The sequence below is a fragment of the Mya arenaria genome, chromosome 6, assembly GCF_026914265.1.
Source record: "Mya arenaria isolate MELC-2E11 chromosome 6, ASM2691426v1".
Classification (NCBI taxonomy): domain Eukaryota; kingdom Metazoa; phylum Mollusca; class Bivalvia; order Myida; family Myidae; genus Mya; species Mya arenaria.
The window spans coordinates 5,115,625-5,136,429 of NC_069127.1; the positions used below are offsets into that span (position 1 = coordinate 5,115,625).

General features: G+C 35.4%; 2 protein-coding genes across 6 annotated transcripts; one reads left to right on the top strand and one right to left on the bottom strand.

Annotated features, from left to right (window-relative positions):
- Positions 1-1,333: 1,333 nt before the first annotated feature.
- LOC128236994 (transcription initiation factor TFIID subunit 13-like) lies at positions 1,334-8,695 on the top strand. The gene is made up of 4 exons (XM_052952163.1): positions 1,334-1,441; positions 6,166-6,235; positions 8,025-8,122; positions 8,371-8,695. The coding sequence occupies exons 1-4, from the start codon at positions 1,418-1,420 to the stop codon at positions 8,554-8,556; spliced, it is 378 nt and encodes a 125-aa protein (XP_052808123.1). The 5' UTR covers positions 1,334-1,417; the 3' UTR covers positions 8,557-8,695.
- A 978-nt stretch (positions 8,696-9,673) lies between these two features.
- Positions 9,674-19,258, bottom strand: LOC128236628 (coiled-coil domain-containing protein 83-like). Of its 5 annotated transcripts, none has more exons than XM_052951604.1 (14): positions 19,150-19,258; positions 17,832-17,968; positions 17,375-17,459; positions 16,786-16,954; positions 15,756-15,923; positions 15,340-15,366; positions 14,499-14,590; positions 14,190-14,258; positions 13,627-13,748; positions 13,315-13,433; positions 12,470-12,568; positions 12,153-12,179; positions 10,550-10,611; positions 9,674-10,333 (listed from the first exon to the last, which is right to left on the bottom strand). In XM_052951604.1, exons 2-14 carry the CDS (start codon positions 17,945-17,947, stop codon positions 10,148-10,150), a joined length of 1,341 nt encoding a protein of 446 aa, XP_052807564.1. In that variant the 5' UTR covers positions 17,948-17,968; positions 19,150-19,258; the 3' UTR covers positions 9,674-10,147. The 5 variants fall into 5 exon arrangements, with proteins under 5 accessions (XP_052807564.1, XP_052807565.1, XP_052807567.1 ...); XM_052951605.1 differs by having other exon boundaries at positions 17,832-17,965; positions 19,150-19,231; XM_052951607.1 differs by lacking the exon at positions 15,340-15,366.
- Positions 19,259-20,805: the final 1,547 nt, after the last annotated feature.

Genomic DNA, 20,805 nt, shown 5'->3' on the forward strand with positions numbered 1-20,805 from the left:
ATGGGGACGATTTGGTAAGGGGCCGAAAAGGTAACCGTTTGAGCTAGGGGCCGATTTGGTAAGGGGCCGATTTGTCTGGTAGCCAGGTAATCTAGCCAGGCATTGTAAAGATAAAAATCAATAATCTTCGTCTGTGAAACTTGGTAACTGTGAAAGTTATGATTGATGTCCTTTGGGTGTCCGAAAATTAGGTACGCAAAATAAATTATTTTGGAAAATAATTATGGGTGTCCGAATATTTAGTGTCGGAACTCTTAGGTGAATTACGGTACCCAATGTTCATTATAACTACTGTATTTAACTTTAATTAATGTATATTTTTTGTCTTTCTAATTTCATTTTCTCATTGTTTCAAATGACAACAACTTGATTCTTTATATGAACTGCATCGCATGATTTGTGGCCTTCAAACATTGTCACATACATCTGCTTTTATTGTTGTATAGGGTATTTCAATTAAATGACATGCGAGTAAGATTCTGAAAGTTTCATTATGATCTCTAAAATTGCCTAACATATGTGTTTACAAGTAAGACAATGCATTTCTAATAATAAACTTTATGTCACACAAATAATGTCATAACAATTACATTTTTGAAATGACAAGCAAAATTAACATATCAATATTACAACCATCTTGGAATTTCATAATTGAACATAAATAAAGAAAAATTTGATGATTCAATTTTAATTTATTAAGTACTTTTATTAAACAATCAGGCCATATGAAACAGACACTGTTAATGCAGTCAAAATAAGTTGTACTGAAAGCTGTAGCTGCTATGCAAACTTGAGCTAAGTCTTTGTCATAAATCATGAAGAAAATGATGAGCCAATGACAAATGTTTTAAAGAAAGAAGTTGATCTAATCTTAATTAATCAATTAATTATATCGGTGGCCAATTGTTATTTATCCATAGCAAATCATGATGTAATGATCATTATTCTATATACAGATCTTTTCCACTACTGGTATTAATTGGTCAATATTTATTTTAAAAAAGTTGTTTATAATAATATATTAAATTATTTTTGGATATTGTACCATTCGTCCCTAGCAGTTCTTGTTTCTGGACAGGCACAGCAGGCTTTACATGGCTTCTTCTTTTCCTCTGCCGGTGGGGCTGAAGTTTCGTCCTTTGAAGGTTCGCTTGAAGATCCCTGGCCCATTTTGCAGTAAAGATTGCATAAGAATTAACAAGAAGTTCTACAATATCACCTTGTCCAAGATCATCCGAGTCGATGAGACGCTAACCACGGACGTTGGCTCCCAAAAATTGTGCGAAGACTCTACCCATAGGTACTCACGAAGGGAACCACTTATCTAACTTGCGAAACGCTTGCAATAACTGTCTCCCAGCGCTTGACGCCAAAACGCCCGGAAGAAAGATCAACCGGGAACCATTTTTGTAAACAAATGGCTGAGGCAGAAAAAGACCAAGTAAACAATATATCTTTTTTTTATCATGATTTAGAGATGAAAGTTAATAAAAAATAAGTTATTTTGCTATAATGTTAACTTTGAATGGCAGTACCAACAGAGAATCCTGTTTCACTGAAATATTCTAACATAGAATGTATTCTCAGTTGAATATCATTGATTTTAATTGACACTGATTAATAAACTGTTTAATGTAGACATCGTCACCTTCATTAGGTTATTGCACTAAGGTCAGGACATGTCATCTAGGCATCTGGCGCACGCCTCCGCCTAAAATAGTCCAAGTTTGCTTTTTACATGTCAACATCGGAGATGATAATAAAATACTAGGGTTTTAGCTAGTCCAAATAATTGTACGTTGACGGATTTTTTTTAGATTTTTGATATGGCAAATCCTTCACGTACAAATTGTTTAGTGTCAAAAGTGGGTAGTTGTTCCGATCAGGATTCCGGGTTAAAGCATATAGCATCTATAAAATATCATAAAAACAAGAAATATTACCAGATAATGTTATTTTATATTAGTTCCGTACACAAAAAAATAAATATCCAACTTATAATTATGATTTTGACGGCTTTTTTTCATTTCATTCTGTCAAAACATAACGATATATACATGACGGGCACCTGCAAGGCTTTAGGGCACAGTTTTAAATCGCTCGGAACATTTCGGCCATGGCCGAGTTGTTACGATTGTATAACGAGGTCTATCTCGAAGCTTTGTCGGAGGAGGCCGAGCTATTACGATTGTATCGAGTTGTTCCCCTTCGCATAATTGTTGCCTGTGTCAGTCAACTTTCGTTTTATTGGAAAGGTAAACAACTTGTTTTAATGCACTTAATGCTTGTTTAGTGCAAAATAACATTTCACTTACATGGTAAAATATGAATATAACTCTTTATGATCAATTTCAACCATAAAATACTTCACTTAAAACAATTTCAATATTTTTAAAACACCCCCGTTTTTTGCACAAACCCGTTTAGACGTTAGGGATTGGAAGAATCCCGTATAACACGTCTATTATTTTAGACTAGGGTTTTAGCCAGGTTTTTAAATGGACAGGGTGCTGCAGAAAAAGGACAGGGTGCTATGAGAGATAAGGGCAGATTGTGTCTGGCATTGAAGAATTTGAACATAATGAATTTCACAAAAAAATAGCAGGAATTGTGCTTAATTAAATTGAAGTTATAGTATGTTACTGTACAACTGCCAAATATGTCAAGTTTCATGAATTTATAATCATATTTTAAGCTTTAATCAAAACAAAACAACTTTGATTATCTCAAGCATTTGATTCTATAAAGGCAGTAGGGTACACATGCTGGTCTCCATGAGGGCAGAAAGGTGCTACCAAAAAGAACAGGGTGCAGCACCATTTCATAACTCTTTACCTAAAAATCTCAAAATGCACCATTTCATGGAGTATCCCCAAAAAAACCTTGGCTTTCAGTGATCTTGGATGGCTTAATATAGAAAATAGGATAAAGCAACTCAGACTTAACCATGTACATAAAATCTTTAATATTAAGTGCCCATCATACTTATATGAACATTTTACTTAAGTCTTATCTACACATTCTTACAGCAATAGACATAGTGCTGGAAATTTTAAAGTGCCGCAGGCAGACAGTTTTATATTAAATACTTTCTTTCATCAAGCGATCCATGACTGGAACAGTCTTCCACTAAAGTTAAAAGAATTGAAAAATAAGAATACTTTTAAAAAAGAAATGAAATCACAGCTCATAGTGTGCAGAATTAGAAGATTTTCTATTTTATTAATTGTTATTCATTTAAGCGTGCATATCAGTTCTAAGATTTTTGTCATATTATGCTAAAGTGTCATATAGTTTTTACAGTTGGTTGCATTACATTTAATAACTGTAATAGAATTACGATCTCAAAAAATTAATCATTCTTTAACTAGTCAGAGTGTGTATGTTATTTTTTGTATAATAAAACCTAATTTAAACAGCTTACAACTAAGATCTTGGCAAATAATTATGCCCCCTTTCGAAGAAGAGGGGTATATTGCTTTGCACAGGCATGTCGGTCGGTCGGTCGGTCCGTCGGTAGACCAAAGCTTGTCTGAGTGATAACTCAACAACTCCTGGACGTAAGGTCATCAAACTTGACATGAAGGTTGGGCCTGACCAGTAGATGACCCCTATTGTTTTTGGGGGTCATCGGGCCAAAGGTCAAGGTCACAGTGACCTTGAATGGTAAAAGGTTGTCAAAGTGATAACTCAAAAATGCGTGCACCCACGGCCCTCAAACTTGACTTGGAGGTTGGGCCTGACCAGTAGCTGACGCCTATTGTTTTTGTGGCTCATCGGGTTGAAGGTCAAGGTCACAGTGACCTTGAATGGTAAAAAGTTGTCCAAGTGATAACTCGACAATGCCTGCACCCATGGCCCTCATAATTGAATTGGAGGTTGGGCCTGACCAGTAGCTGACGCCTATTGTTTTTGGGGCTCATCGGGTCGAAGGTCAAGGTCACAGGGACCTTGAATGGTTAAAAGTTGTCCGAGTGATAACTCGACAATGCCTGCACCCATGGCCCTCAAACTTGACTTGGAGGTTGGGCGTGACCAGTAGCAGACCACTTTTGTTTTTTGGGCTCATCGGGTCAATGGTCAAGGTCACAGTGACCTTGAATGGTTAAAGGTTTTTCGAGTAATAATTTAACAATGCCTGCACCCATGGCCCTCAAACTTGACTTGGAGGTTGGGCCTGACCAGTAGATGACCCCTATTGATTTTGGGGGTCATTGGGCCAAAGGTCAAGGTCACAGTGACCTTGAATGGTAAAAGGTTGTTCGAGTGATAACTCAACAATGCCTGCACCCATAGCCCTCAAACTTGACTTGGAGGTTGGGCCTGACCAGTAGATGACCCCTATTGAGTTTGGGGGTCATTGGGCCAAAGGTCAAGGTCACATGTACCTTGAATGGTAAAAGGTTGTTCAAGTGATAACTCGACAATGCCTGCACCCATGGCCCTCAAACTTGACTTGGAGGTTGGGCCTGACCAGTAGATGACCCCTATTAGTTTAGGGCTCATCGGACCAAAAGTCAAGGTCACATGTACCTTGAATGGTAAAAGGTTGTCCGAGTGATAACTCGACAATGCCTGCACCCATGGCCCTCAAACTTGACTTGGAGGTTGGGCCTGACCAGTAGCGGACCCCTATTGTTTTGGGGGGTCATCGGGCCAAAGGTAAAGGTCACAGTGACCTTGAATGGTAAAAGGTTGTCTGAGTAATAACTCAACAATGCCTGCACCTATGGCCATCAGACTTGACTCAGAGGTTGGGCCTGACCAGTAGATGGTCCCTATTGATTTTAGGGGTCATTGGGCCAAAGGTCAAGGTCACAGTGACTTTGAACGATAAAAGGTTGTCCGCGTTATAACTCAACAATGCCTGCACCCATGGCCCTCAAACTTGACTTGGAGGTTCGGCCTGATCAGTAGATGACCCCTATTGGTTTAAGGGGGTCAAGGTCACAGTGACCTTGAAAGCAAACTTGACAATTCCTGGACCTATTGTCATCAAACTTGACATGAAGGTAGGGCCTGACCAGTAAATGACCCCTCATGACTTTGGGGGTCATCGGGCCAAGGTCAAGGTCACAGTAACCTTTAACACAAAAAAGTTAACCATTCTTCTCCCAGTGATATCTCAACAATGCCTGAACCTATGATCATCAAACTTGACATGGAAGTTGGGCCTGACCAGGAGATGACACTTATTGATTTTAGGAGTCATTGGGTCAAAGGTCAAGTTCACAGTGACCTTTAATGTGAAAATGTTTCAAATGATAATTTTACAATGGCACATTTTGTCTGTGTGATTTCTTGTCAATGCCTGCACCCATGGCCCTCGAACTTGCCTTTTGCCCAGCTGATGACTCCTATGGATTTTGAGGTCAAAGGTCATGGTCATAACACACTCTATCCTCAAACTTTGAATGGTCATAATCTTACAACTGCCTCAACGGCATCCAATGTCAGTGACAAATCAGGTGTCATTTCGGTCCATGCATATTTCATTCAATTGTCCATATAATCCTGACAACATGGCGCTCAGGGGGGGGGGGGGGGGGGGGGGGGGCATAATGTTTGACAAACATCTCTTGTTATATTTGTCATAAGGACCCCATTTGAAATAAGTTGAATAACTTTAATGGGTTATCCTGTGTTATATATTTGTCACATTGAATTAAATCTTTATTAACGCAGATACATGTATCCAACGCATTCTAATGATGTTGTGATTTAGTAAAGATATCATCCCTTATACTTTGTTAATCAGTCTGTGATATAACTTTATGAAATATTTGATTTGTTAGTATGACATATATATATATATATATATATATGCACGAATAAATCTTATCTATAAGAATATTTTGTCTCTATCTCAACTGAGTTAACCCGTTTAAAATTATAGCATAAAGGTTTCCCAGTTTATAGCGTGTATATTTGGCATGTGAAAGTCATGTGGTAAGTACAGATACATATATACCAATGCTATTTTTAGATTGATTGGGATTAATGTAGTAGACAACCCCAGTAAATTTCCAACTGGAAAAATACATAAAAAATGTGAAAGATACATGTGTCAATAGCAATGTGGTACATCAGTAAGTAAGATTCAATGAATTATACACAACAATTACAATTTTAACTACACCTTTAATTCTATTTATCTGTTTACAGTTTGAGGAGGAGGAGACCGAGGAGGAAAGTCAGAAAGGAGAAAAAAGGAAGAAAATTTTCTCCAAGGAATGTAAGTACACTGATGTTTGTCATTGATGTCCAGGCTTTTTCAGCTGGCACTGTCTGGAATTCAACGTTTTGGATGGTGCTTCACTCCTTTATCTGGCCATAAATTAAGAGTGTGAAAAATAGCTTATCTGATAATCACAAGGAGTTATGTTTTCATGAATTAACATGATGTTTGTTAATTACTAGTACATTTTTGTATTTTAAAGCGGCTAAGTGGGTGTTGGCGAGTTCATTTGTTAATATTTAGGAATAAAGAAAACAAAACGGGTTGAATAAGGCTTCTTGAAAGCTCCTCTGTTCTCCACAACCCACTAGCAAAAAGAACTGATAACTGTGCTTTAAGCATCTCTTAACAATTGCCGACAGTTTGCCAAAACAAGAACAATAAACATTCGTTTTTTGAAAACATAAATTTCGGTGATGACAATTTCTTAATTGTATTACATAAAACTCCCCAAAAGCATCATGGTATAATTTATAAAGGATAAGGTCTGCTGACACATTGGTGTTACCCCTGCTGCCTGCAGATTTTTATTTTATTTTTCTTATATTTTTATTTTTAATTAATTTAATATCTTAACTTATCACCTTGATATTTTTTACAAATTTCTTATTTGCTTGCTTCAAAAAAGCTGCCAATGTCACTTTAATATGCAGGAAGTCTTATCACATTGTCAAGTTATGCCCCTTGACCAGCTGTGTTAAGTAACAGTGACCTTGACCCTAGGGACCCTAAACGCAATCCCATGAAAGGTATCCATAAACTCGTCCTTTATACCAAGTTGGGTCAAGGTATGTCAACCCTAACTTAAGTTATTCATTTTCAACCGTTTTTCAATTTCTAGTAACAGTGACCTTGACCTTGACCCTAGGGACCCCAAACGCAATCCCATGAAAGGTATCCATAAACTCTTCCTTTATACCAAGTTGGGTCAAGATATGTCAACCCTGACTCTAGTTATTCAGTTTCAACTGTTTTTCTAGTTTTAGTAACAGTGACCTTGACCCTAGGGACCCCAAACGCGATCCCATGAAAGGTATCCATAAATTCGTCCTTTATACCAAGTTGGGTCTAGATATGTCAACCCTAACTTAAGTTATTTAGTTTCAACCGTTTTTTTTATTTTTAGTAACAGTGACCTTAACCTTGACTCTAGGGACCCCAAACACAATCCCATGAAAGGTATCCATAAACTCTTTCTATATACCAAGTTTGGTCAACCCTTACTGAAACTCTTCAGTTTCATAGGTGAGTTTGACTTCGGCTGGCCTGTTGCCCGCCAGCCCGAACAATGACATTCGTCATTCTTATTACCAGGCTTCACTATGTGAAAACCTGGTAAAAAAAACCCCCAAGAACAGTAAACAATCAATTGTTGAAAATATTCATTTCAATGATGACAATATTTTAATTGTGTTTACTTGTTACATAAAACTCCTCCTGAGCATCTGTCAACCGTGGTACCCTGACAGGCTGACTGCTGACCTAGAGGACATGGGTTCAACCCCAGCTGCCTGCAGATTTATTATGTTTTTTATTATTATATTTTTGAAATTATTTTAATATCAAAACCTTGATATTTGTTTACAAAATTTTCAAGAAATATTTATATTTGATTACATCGAAAAAGCTAAAAATGCCACTTAAATATGCAGGAAGTCTAATCACTTTGGATAAGAGTTTGTCATGTTATGCCCCTTGAACAGCTGTGTAAAGACAATAATTGGCTCTTGTTTTTCATTAAGATTCGAAGCTTCCAAGATTCAAGCACATGTTTCTTGTATTCCAGTGCGGTGTATGATGTACGGGTTTGGAGATGACCAGAATCCCTACACTGAGTCTGTGGACCTGATAGAAGACCTCGTCGTAGAATACATATCAGAAATGGTGGGCTCTCAAATAGATAAGAAAATAATTGCTTGTTATGACAGTACTTTTTTAATCATTATTTATATAATTCACAATTTTTGTCACAAGATTCCTCGATGCAATATGTTATACATGTACCTTCACTTCTCTTGTTTAACTGTAGTTAATCTGTTGGATTGGTTTCAGCCTTAGGTTTAAAGTGCAACTTTATTTCAGACATTATTTTAAATTTGAAATAAATTCAAAATGACATGACTTTATTTCAGACCAAGAAAGCGCTTGAGGTCGGGCGGCCCGGCAGAATATCAGTGGAAGATTTAATTTTCCTGATCAGGAAGGACCCGAAGAAATACTCAAGGGTCAAAGAACTGCTTACGATGAGTGAGGAACTGAGAAAAGCTAGAAAGGCCTTTGATGAGATTAAATATGCCACAAGTGGCACATCTAAGTGATTTCATTTTTCTCTTGATCCATTACATTCTGCCACAATACTAATTTTGCATGATTTTAATTCAATACTAGTTATTTTGCATTATCTCATTTTCATACTGATTCTGTTGTGTCATTGCAAATAAACATTATTGAACATGGCATGTTTAAGTTTTGTTCATCACCATTTTCAGGATTTCTTTCATGATTTTTAGCTTGTATGTTTTTGAATAAATAGACATGGTAATGTCATAGCCATTGTGTTGGTGGGCAACGTTGGCAAAACTTTGATTGTTGGCCATAACTTGAAAACAAAGAAATACACATGAAACATAAGTTTATGCCTACTGGCAAAACATTCGTTGCATTATGATTCTTAATCAAATGAGAAAAGTGGAATCTTGAAGGGCACTTGTGTGAAAGTACACCATAATCTGAACTTAAAACTAGTTGTTGCAAACCTTTATTGAGTACGGTAGTTTTTGTGTTACCTGCGAAGCAAGGCAGACAAATGGGATCACTGTGTCTGTGCCTGCTTCAGGGTCACACTTTCATTTCCTTCCAATAGAATTTGAATGAATAATTCTATAGACCTCTACTTTGTATTCACACTGGTCATGGCCGGTAGATAATCAATGTTTATTTTTGGGACAGAACATCCAAGATTGTGGTGGCCTGTGATAGAAAAAACGGTTTTATATCAATTACCTGTAAAGCCTATTAACCTTGACTGCACATTAATCAAGGTCGTTATATGACCCCTATCGGATTTGGGGTCAAAGGTCGTGGCAAAAATTATAAGAAATTTTTATCAATAACTTGAGAAGGACTTGTTGTAGGGTCTTCATACTTATATGGTCAATTTCAGTGGTCAAGAAAACGTTATAAGCAAAACCATTTCAGCTCTTAATATATCAAATATACTTTATTCAAGGTAAGTATGTCAAAGGTCATAGTTGCGTTTTCCGCATTGTTTTCTGAAATGTCATCTAGTCCCCAATAACATAATAAAGCCAATGCATGTCTCAAGGCCAAAAATCACATGACGCGGCCCACATGACGCGGCCCACATGACGCAGTGTGCAGCACCAAACTAAAACCCTACTTGACAGAAATTAAGCAAAAAAACCCAATATTTTTTATATTGATTTTATTTGTAATGAATGCATGTTCATGCTCACATGCATTTAAACAGACAAGTCATTTGTGTTACAATGTGCTTTACAATTACAGAGGTATTTTAACAATTTACCATCAATTACAAAAATATCACATCAAAAATAACAATAATGACTAAATGCAAACAGTTTTGTTGAAATAATTTCTCCTAGTTAAACTCTTACAAATGTTTAATATTACATGGTGCTGAAGAAAACTAGATTTGTTACACAGAAACAAAGATATGGATAATCATGGATTTTTTCCCCAATATTACATTTCAAATATAACATCCTTGAATTAATAGCATAAGTTGGTTTGGATTATTAAAGACATTTCATATGGTAACTAGTGATCAGTAATCACTCAAGAACGCATCTTGGACGGCATCAATATCATACATAACAGACAAGTTTATAATGATACATAAACAATCTCCCATTGTCCATTCGTTGATCAGGTGGCCACACTGCGCGGGGTGACAAGGTCTTTCAACATGGGCTGTGTGACAGGCCAGGTGTCGGGGTTACACTCCTTTGCCCGGAGCTCCTCATCATTGAGGACGGCTGGCATGTGGATCGGCATTGATGTCCCCGTAACATTTAGCAGTTTTAGCTCCAGGGGACCCAGCTGCAGGTAGTCCTGGTATGAGGGAAGAATACAAATCTAAACATATTTTCTCATGTCTAAATATTCAAATAAAATAAAATGCAGTGTTAAAGTGTAAATCTTTACAAATAAAGCCTTTCTCTAAATCATAAGAACTTGAAACCGGGTTGGGGTTCAAAAGTGACGCGTCTTTCACAACTCTCCAATGAAAGAGAAGGCAAGAGTTGAGGAAATTTGAGGGTCACTTACCCCCCAATTTTCTTCCTCATAGAACATGTTATCCAGCAGATCTGTATCCTCGCTGTCAGCCTCTGTAACAATAGATGGATGGTTAGCATCAAGTACATGTCTTCACACTCGAGTACATTCAGTTTCTCAATAATATACATGTTTGTATGTCATAAAACAAAATTCTGCTATAATATACAGCTCTGTCACTTCATTTACATAATCTAAAGACAAATTAAAGCTTAGTCCTCTAAAAACAAACCTTGGCGCCCAAAATGCCATGTTTTTGATAAAGTTTTTTCATTGATGGCTAAATTTTTCTGTTGTTTAACAATTAGTAATTGCAGTATAGGTAGATGAGTGAAGTTCATAAAAAGCTTAAACATGTCAGCTACATGTAAATAATATAATGTATTCCAATTTCTATATGAAGCATAATGGTAAAGAAGCTATCCATATAAACAAAGCACTCAAACACACAAAAGAGTATACAGATCTTTGAAAAAATATCATTCAAATCCACCAGGTACAATGTAGTTTATGTACTTGCAATGAAAACCATAAAATCTACTTTGATAAAAATCCAAAGAGAAAATGAGCGCCGACCATCACAAAATACACCCATCCTTATTTTAGGACAGCAAGCTTGGTGATAAATGGTTGTATGTTAAGCCAAATTTACAGAGCGAACACTGTGAAGACAGTTTTTCCAATTCAAGGATCAAAATTCTGGAGAGACTGAGATGATCGAACCTGACCAAGATATTCTGCCAATAGACATTCTGACCAACTTTGGTGCTGATTGGAAAAAGGCTTAAAAAGTAATTAATCAAGACCAATTTAGCTAATTGATATAATTAAAGACCGATTACTGTTGAGTGACTCGAGTGATATTGCTGGTTAATGAACTTGTCCAAGACGTAATATCCACACTTTTTTCTAAATTTAGTGATGATTAGACAATGGCTTCTAAATAACTTCTGCTGACAAGAGCAATTTTAGGTAATTTCTGGTTATCAAACTTGTCTGAATTATTATGCCAATACACATTCTGATTAATTTTGGTGGTGATTGGACAAAGGCTTCTAAAGTAATTGACCGGACAACATACTTGATGCCTTTGGCCCAGTACACAGGAGTATAAAAACAGCAAACTGAGACATATTGCATGGATGTTACCATAATAATGTTTTGTTTATAACTATGTAACGGCTGTACAACTTCAGCTACTTCATCTATCTCCAATTAAAAGAATAATGAGATAAAATCCCAAATGCAACACATACAATTCTAAATACACATGTAATAAGAACTGCAACAAGCAGCAATAGTGCTTAATGTGGGGGGAGGGGGGGGGGGGAATATGATGTAATTGTTTCCTATGAATAGAAACAGAGTGGTCGCACCCATGTGATGTACTTTTAAGTTCCATGCTACATTTAAGGTAGCCTATGGTTTTTCTAATGAATAACATATCGGATTTGATGCCACAAACTTACAATTTAAAATAGTAAAACAAGACCTATTTCTCCTTGTTGCAGTTCATAGTATGTACCATAATATGTACATGATGTAGAAAGTTGTGCACCCACTAATGGTACAAGTGTACAAGTGAGAGACTTACCTGGATCCTGACCAGTGTCAGAAATGTCTACAGAACATTCATAGGCATGCATTGGCATGGACACATATTTAACATACAGCACTTATATATAGAACTTAAATAGATAGCCAGATTTGATAGTAAAATCAATAATAGTAAAAAATAGACATGTTGGGTAAAATAAAACATCAAATAATCATTTGTTTTTGGAAAAGAGAAACAAACAAAATATTAGTTGACAGCAAAAATGTGTACAGTTGAAATTAACAAACCGAAAAGAAAAAAAGTATCCTTTATCATACACTCATAAATTAATATGTTTGTGTCAGAAATCGTACCACTATCTTCATCTTCACTCTGTATGGATGCTTGGACGAGGGAAAACACTTTGTCCTGAATTGCCCTGTGGGTTGCACTCATCGGCCGAGCTGGTATGCCTGGAATATAACACATAGAATAGAGTCCAGTAACATAATTTTAATAGAACACATACATTGGTATCCACCAGAGTTATATCTAACACCAGCCGTTGATTATGTGTAACACGAAATAGTACAAAGCCATCTGTGCAGAGTTTGACTTCCACAAGAGCATTGTAAGCAGATCCAGGTGCTCATCACTTTTTCTTTTTTAATCAGAGAGCATAACCCAAGAATTAGTTTGTCCAAGTTACTGAACTTGCTACATATGTATTACAGTGATTATGCTTTATGCCCGTTTTTAAAAGTTATGGCCAACATTTATTTTACTGCACACAACAACAACAGCAAGGCTACAACAATAGCTGGAATTTTACACATGAAAAACGGACAAAACTAAATAAAACCACTGCGAAGTGAACACCAGTGCTTGTATGTTGTAATTTTCAGTTGAACAAAAGAAATTAGTCCATCATTAATAAAGCCAGAGTTATTGTCTCTGGCAACATGTTTCATTTGAAATTCTTAAAACAGTTATTGAGTTATGGGCAAGGTTCAAGTTTTTGCATAGCAGAGACCATGCCACCAATTTTTTATGGGCAAGGTTCAAGTTTTTGCATAGCAGAGACCATGCCACCAATAACAAAGACACCATATTTATGAAAATATGGCCACTTTTTTCCTTAAAAAAGCAGATGAAAAAAAAAAAAAAATGATCATGTAGATATAGCAAAATTTATTTTAAAAAATTACATCGACCTCACCTTTAGGTGAAGTCTGGTCCCCACCAGACTGTTCTATGGACAGTTGGGCAAGGTCCATCTCTAATATCCCGTCTGTATCCAGGTTCTCACCCTCCGCAAACTGGGTCAGGAAGAAATTTCTGAAATAGGGTGTCAAAGTCATAATGATAGAGCTAAAACAGTGCCATATATTAGTACCATGTTAACAGTGAACATGAATGTCAATTTAAACAGCTAAGCATCTTTAGTCTCTTCATTTTAGAATTATATTGACTTCTTATTGCCTTTTGACTTGTTGTAATCAATTGTAGTACTGTACTCTAAATAACTCACCTGGAAATTTTTAGATCCTCTATCTTGCACTCGAACAGCTCAGCCATGATCTCAAGGTTCCCGCGTTCCATATCTTCAACTTCATATCGCAGGTCATCTGTCTCCCGACGGTGAATCTCTACCTATATACATGCAGAGAATAAATTGTAGTAATATGTATACAAGATGGAAACACATGTTTTAATTATGACAAAGATTAAAATCCGAAATATGCAACGTAACAGGGATAACAGAGTGATTTGGTTGAACTATCATAGCAATAAATTAAGATAAGGCAATACCTCAAATAAAGGTATTTAAATTCATTTTACAGACATTTGATCTGACACATCCATGAAAGATTATCATAATTTGGCAAGTTTAACATCAGGGTTCTCATCATTTTTTGAATCTCTTTTATCATATACTTGTTTATGTAGAATGTCACTTATATGTAAGTGACATCCCAGAGGTAAATACATTTTTCTTTTACGGTTGAAAATCATAGTTTGTAGGAGTAGATGGCATGAAGTAACTTTGCAGTGCTGCCATATAAATATGAAAGTATGTAGTAGGTGTGAGACCTCTCGTTTGAGCCAGTCGTTATCGAGCACCTCCTGTCTGCTGATTTTGTCCATCTGGTTAATGGCTTTCTGTAAAACAAACAACAACAGATCAGTGTTGGGTTACCTATGCAATGATCTAGTTTGAACTGATTGTTTAAAATTTAACATTTATTTTAAATCTTAATTATTTCCGTGACAATTATGTTTCTCTTTCCTAACATGTTTCTTGCAAATAAAATGATGAATACATCTTATATAAAATAGTCAATAACACTGTTATAAAAAGGCAAATGTGTTAACATGAGCATTTTCAGTTACAGTAGTTACCTCAGAAGCCCTATGTTTCTGCTGGTCAACTTTTTCAGTCGTGTATCTCTCTATGTCATCTTTTGTCTTGGCCAGACTGCCATCCAGATGCCCTGCAAACAATTGTCTAAATTAAAAAATAACAAAACATATACCGAATGTTTTTGCAGATAGAATTTGTATATCCCCCCCACCTGACCTCCATATTTTACTAAAAGTTGGTACTATAACTCATTGTTCTGCATAGATTTAAAGTACACCTGCAAACAGAGTAAAACATGTTTTAATGTCCAACAGTCACTATTACAATAATAGTTACAATTAATTTCATGTATAATTGTACATTTTAAAACAACTCCAGGATGAGTTTCTTAGGCTGGTATGTCAGAAGAGAGCACCACCTAGGAATATCTATCAATTTTGATTCAGGTCATTGCTTAGGTAAGAAGGTGTCTCACATACTTTTGCCTACACAACTTATTACTAAACAGTATCATTATGATTCTAATTTAAACCGGAGTACGACTTCATTAGAGAAGCATAAATCATAATTATGAGCTGGAAATAAAGGGATGAAAGAAAATTGATGTCGCATTATAGTTTCTGAAAAAGCAAAACATATGAGTAGTGAAAAACAAACATTGTTATATCATATATTATGGTTTAATAATATCTCACAAATTCAAATAATGAACACAAAATGTCTTGTATTAAATGTAATGAAATATCAAATAATTTCTCATGCAATTAGTATGAAATATGGACAATGTAACCCATGCCTTATATGACTTTAATATTCAAATGAAGTGAAATTAAATGCAAAAAGCTTTGGAGCAATTATGCTTTGTTTCAAACGTCTTACTGTGGAAAAATGCAATAAGTCTTGGCTCTGAAACAAAATATCCGTACACAAAGTTTACCGTAACATTATTATCATGTTAAATGAAAATTGTATCATATAACATTCACTTCAGGTTCACCATTTTATCATAATTTCCATGATAGATGATGCACACTCCCGTTCAAAATCATAAAATGCGTAAGTGCTATAAATTGATACTTTACCCTAAGTTAAAAAAAACCTACATACCAGGTATGTTAAAGGTTTTCTGTGACAGATAATGTTGTTAATGAAGAAAAGTAATTTCCAAGTAATTTCATTAAATCCTCTCATACATGTATACACAATGTATACACATGGACAAAAAACATTATTACAAAAATTAAATTTAATGTCCCTAAAAGTACACTAATATAAAGTGTGTACAAAAACCCTACCTTTCATCTCATTGAAGCTGGTGGTCATGTCGTCCACTTCCTGTTCAAGCGTGCGTATTAGTGTGGCGTGATCATGCTGACCCTCATCCTTGTAACGTGTCCAATAGTCCACTTCTTTCTGCATCCGAACAATCTCTGCCTCTGTCTCTGCTATTGTGCGCTTCAAATCTGAAATTATAGTTATTGATACATGTCATAAAGAGAATAAAGATAATCACCTACAATGTCATAATAGTACCAACCATGAAATGATTCACCCATATGTTTTAACAAGAATTCGTTTTGTAAAAGTTCACAACCCCTTTCAATGTAAAATCTAACTGATAGCTTAGATTCAGACCAGATCCACTACTATACACTGCTACTTTATGTTACATGATAGCTTTATCATCTAAGGATTATCTGCCCTAATGAGTTAAATACCTAGGCACAGCCACATGCTTATCAGTTATAGTTTAGATATCGAACAATACATGTTGTTCTGATATTTAATTTGGTGTTTATGGAATAACAATTCAACTTAATTTTGTATTCTATTTATTCATCTACATATGTACACCAAGAACATTAAAACACATGTGGCAATAAATAGTTAGAGCACATTTAGTGTCATTTTTATATCTATATGTATTCCTCCATAACATAACACTTTATACATGTAAACATAGTTTTCCCCCTTTTTTTGGTCAGACAAAAATACTGAAATTGTATTTTTTAAAATTGTTTGAAAATATGTAAATTTTAACAAAATGCTTTGGTTTGCTTTGATTGTGAAGACAGGTATAAGCTGATATGAATCACTCGAGTCTGTTTTCTTGGTAGCTAAGAGAATGTACCCCTGGTCAGGCTCAAATCCACAACCTCTTGGGTGAGAGGTGACACATTAACCTCTAAATCACTCTAACCCTAGTGGGGCCCGAACCATCAACCTCTTGATGAGAGGAGGACATATTTACAACCAGACCACTCTCGTCTCACTGAAATACTTTGACAATAGCACATCATAAAGCATTTATAAACATCTACCAACCCTCTAGCTGTTTCTCCCTCTGTCTCTGTCTGTCCCACTTCTCGTGCATTGTTACTATTACATCATCCTTGTGTTTGATCTCCTCGCCTGCAAACAGCTTGTCCGAATCTTTTGCCTGCTTCAACAGGTGCTGCACCAACACACCCTGCTCCTCCTTTAACTTGTCATTCTGTAAAACATGGACATCAATAGTATATTTTTTATGATCATCATAATATGACGAAATCATGTTCAAAGATCCCATCAGTATAGTTTGATGAAATCCATTACATGGTTTCAGAGATCAATAAATTATTTAAAAAAAAGGGCTGTTCTGAGACACCTGATTGTTGAATCCTGACATCCCTGACAAATACATTAATTATGATGTATGATAATGAATACCAGTATTAAAGCTAGATTTTCATATTTTTGTTATCTATAACTGATTAATTTTAGGAAAGGCTAAGCAAAAATATTACATAATTCAATCTATATTGGAGCATGGTATTGATGTTAAACTGTATTCATTTACTTTCCAGAAATGGCTTTTAAGTATCTTGAGTATTCAGACATATCCAGTTTAAATATGAACTGTGTAAGGGGTTACCCTGTCTAGATGGCGTTTGTTTTTCTCCTCCCAACCCCGGGTCTCATACATCACATCTTCCAGCTTCTTCTCTACAATATTGATTCTAAAAAGGCCATAGAAAGCACACTGGTACAAACATACTGATAGTAAATAGTAATATGGATGTTGGAAATGGAGCAATTACAACATAAATCATCATGTTTATGTTGTTTAATGATAGACTGTTTATTGACAGTTTTAACTCATACAAAATAATGTTGATGTTTTTTACTGATAGCTTATTTATTGGCAGTGTTTCATCATAGCATTTGAGAGCTTAAATTTGATGTTTAAATTTCAATATTGTTGTTTTCATGTGAAAATAAAGTTTTAAATTCAGGGTTCCCTGAATATTTTTTTAAACTAACCTGGTACTGGCAGCTCTCATTACACACCTGATTAAAATTCTACTAAATAAATGTGAAAACCATCTTACTGATAAGCCAGAATGGCCTCCTGTGCAGTCATCTGGGGCTCCTTGGATTTCTTTCCTCCCTTTTTCCCCTTTTTCCCACCCTTCTTTCCCTTCTTGCCTTTCTTTTTCGCTCCCATCTTTAATGGCTGTTTGAACTGCTAGAAAGTTTAAAAAAATTGCATAACATTAAATTATCCTGCATAAGCTACATTCATGTCTGAGATGTAGACACAAGGCTGTTGGGTTTCACTACTGATATGTCTTACTGGCTAAGGTCACAAATCTGAACACTTTTGAGGTTTTTTACAATTATATTGGAGAGTTTTTGTTGTAGTTGGTTAGATTTTGTATGAAACATCTTTAGTTAATGTGTTAACATCTATCAAAGTACTGTTTCACAATCTCATTAATTTAATGACGAAAATCATAAATGTTATGGACAGTAAATAGCCCTTCAATTCATGCTTTGCAGGGCACAAATACCTTTGATGTAGAAAAGATTAATTAGCACTTAATGTGCAAATAGAATGGAAGACAAAATAGTAATCAAAATAACATCAAAAACTTGATTGGAAATAACTGGCCAAAAGTCAATCACACAAAATAATGATAAATAAGTATGCTATCTTCATTTAACACTTAGCTGCCAATTTATTCTTTGTTTTCACTGTTTTTAAAAACATGCAATTCATATTTTTTTATGTAAAGCGTGATTTTTATTTACAAAAACTAGAAGCAAGGTCATCATAACAGTGGCCTGAAAGATGAGCACATGCCCTGTGATGTAATTTCACCCGTATGCTACATTTTGATTTTTTTAAAGTTCAAGCGCATTAGAATGTTGTATGGCATTTTTCAGCAAAATACTCAACGAAAACAAGATGAATTTCACTTGAGGGTTGCTAAGGCAGGCCTCAGGATTGATCTAGATCATCAAATAATCAATCACCATAAAGTGAAACAAATGAATGTTTTAAAAGGTGTTCAGGATTTGTATCCTGTTCGGATATGTTCCGCCAACCAGTATAATTCTTATAAAACATGTCAGACAAAATGTCCTGTGCATGCATGCTTAAATGTTAAAGTTTGTGTACGCTCAATTTCCAAGTCAGTTTGTCATATACAACAGTGAACAATGGTTAATTCTGAAGTAAACCATATGCTGTGACTATTCTCAATAAATTCATTATATAATACGTTATTGAAAACCGAAACAATCGACAGCAAATTAAAAAAAAAAACGAAAAAATCTTTCCGACGTATTATTTGGACATTTGATATTGCGAACATATTCTTTTTATATTATTTGAGTTTCAAGAAAAGTTTCGAACAAACTCACTTTTTAATAAGCTTTATTTTCAAACAAAGATCTTAAATTAACCAATATTTTTCCATAAATCGGCCATATTTGTTTATTCTAGCAACATTAGCAGTGAATAACTGTTTGGGCTAACTTCCACTATGATATATAAAGGCGCGATTTTCAAACTCCGCGCAGCGTTGTTTTCCGTTACCGATCGGTATCCATGTATGTACATTGTATGTATTTCTTTAGACCTTACGGTCAAGGATAACCCATGAAAGTGCAAGCACTTATTTCCAACGGGGTCCTTTGTTTTTTGCTGAAGGGACAGCACGCTGAAGAGACAGTGGTGGGATACAAGAAGCTATACCCTAGCTCTTTTTCGAAGAGACCCCTTGATTCTTTTACGTACTCGGTGTAAAGCACCGATACACGGGGTACAACTTTCCTGGGTTAAACCAGTACTGAGTACACCACTTTTTCAAGCACCACCCTTTAAATACCAAGCGCCAGGCATTCTTTTATTTATTTTTTCAGTCGTTATTTTAATAACTGTAAAAGTTCGATATCAAACATTTAATCATTCTTTAACTGGTCAAGAGTGCATGCATGTTATTTTTGTATAAGTAAACCTAATTTAAACAGCTTACAACTGAGATCTTGGCAAATAATTATATTTGTCATAAGGACCCCATTGGAAATAAGTTGAATAACTTTAATGGGTTATCCTGTGTTATATATTTGTCACATTGAATTAAATCTTTGTTAACGCACGTATGTATCCAAAGCATTCTAATGATGTTGTGCTTTAGTATAGATATCATCACTAATACTTTGTTAATCAGTCTGTGTTATAACTTTATGAGATATTTGGTTTGTTACAATGACATATATATGCACGAATAAATCTATCTATCTATCTAGGCAACGGAGCTACTTGTACCAAGTTTTAACGTCTTTTGGTATGACGCGGCCATGGATCAAACCCACGACCTCCCGCTCCGTAGGCGGATGCTTAACCACTAGGCCATGGAGACGGTCATCCGACGTCATCGATCCAGCCTTTCATTTCATTCCTTCTCAAAATCGACTATAATGACTATTATACCGATGATATAGAACCGAGGTTTTTCGCATTTCTGTATGATCTAGAACTTAAGGCCTTCCACAGTACAAAGAAATTAAGACCAGTTTTGAACAATCCTCATATCCTGGGACCAATAACAAATCATTGCTATCAGTGATCAAATCAACCGTCGACAGCATATTCAGACTGACTCATGTTTTAATGCTTGGTTTCTTCTCCCTTTAATCCTACTCTAAGTCATTTCTCAATCTTGCAGAAATTGTGTAAAGTATAGAATATTTAAGCTGAGTTACGTTTATCTTCTCATAAACTAATTACAGAGTAAGAAAGACACCACAATGCTGCTAGGAATGAAAGAAAATTCACAATCTGCAATTTAAATGATACTGAGGACGAGTTTCATTTCTTTGTCAAATGCCCAGTATATATGCAGACTTATGAATGTCTATAATTTTAATGCAAAGTATAATCACCAAACAATCCTTAGAAAGATAGCGCTGTATTGTGATAAGTCCTTCAAATTAGGTGATTTAAGATGGGGCCAATAACAAAATCCTATAATATACTAGTAGTATAACTATTTATCATTTAACGATTTATTATTT

Excerpts from the sequence above, each read along its gene's own strand:
- LOC128236994 (XM_052952163.1), top strand. The coding sequence starts at position 1,418 with ATGGCTGAGGCAGAAAAAGACCAA. Across the intron at positions 1,442-6,165 it reads CTGAGGCAGAAAAAGACCAA|TTTGAGGAGGAGGAGACCGA; the intron begins GTAAACAATATA and ends ATCTGTTTACAG. Across the intron at positions 6,236-8,024 it reads GAAAATTTTCTCCAAGGAAT|TGCGGTGTATGATGTACGGG; the intron begins GTAAGTACACTG and ends CTTGTATTCCAG.
- LOC128236628 (XM_052951604.1), bottom strand. The coding sequence starts at position 17,947 with ATGGGAGCGAAAAAGAAAGGCAAGAAGGGAAAGAAGGGTGGGAAAAAG. Across the intron at positions 13,434-13,626 it reads GAGGATCTAAAAATTTCCAG|AAATTTCTTCCTGACCCAGT; the intron begins GTGAGTTATTTA and ends ACCCTATTTCAG. Across the intron at positions 12,569-13,314 it reads GGACCAGACTTCACCTAAAG|GCATACCAGCTCGGCCGATG; the intron begins GTGAGGTCGATG and ends GTTATATTCCAG.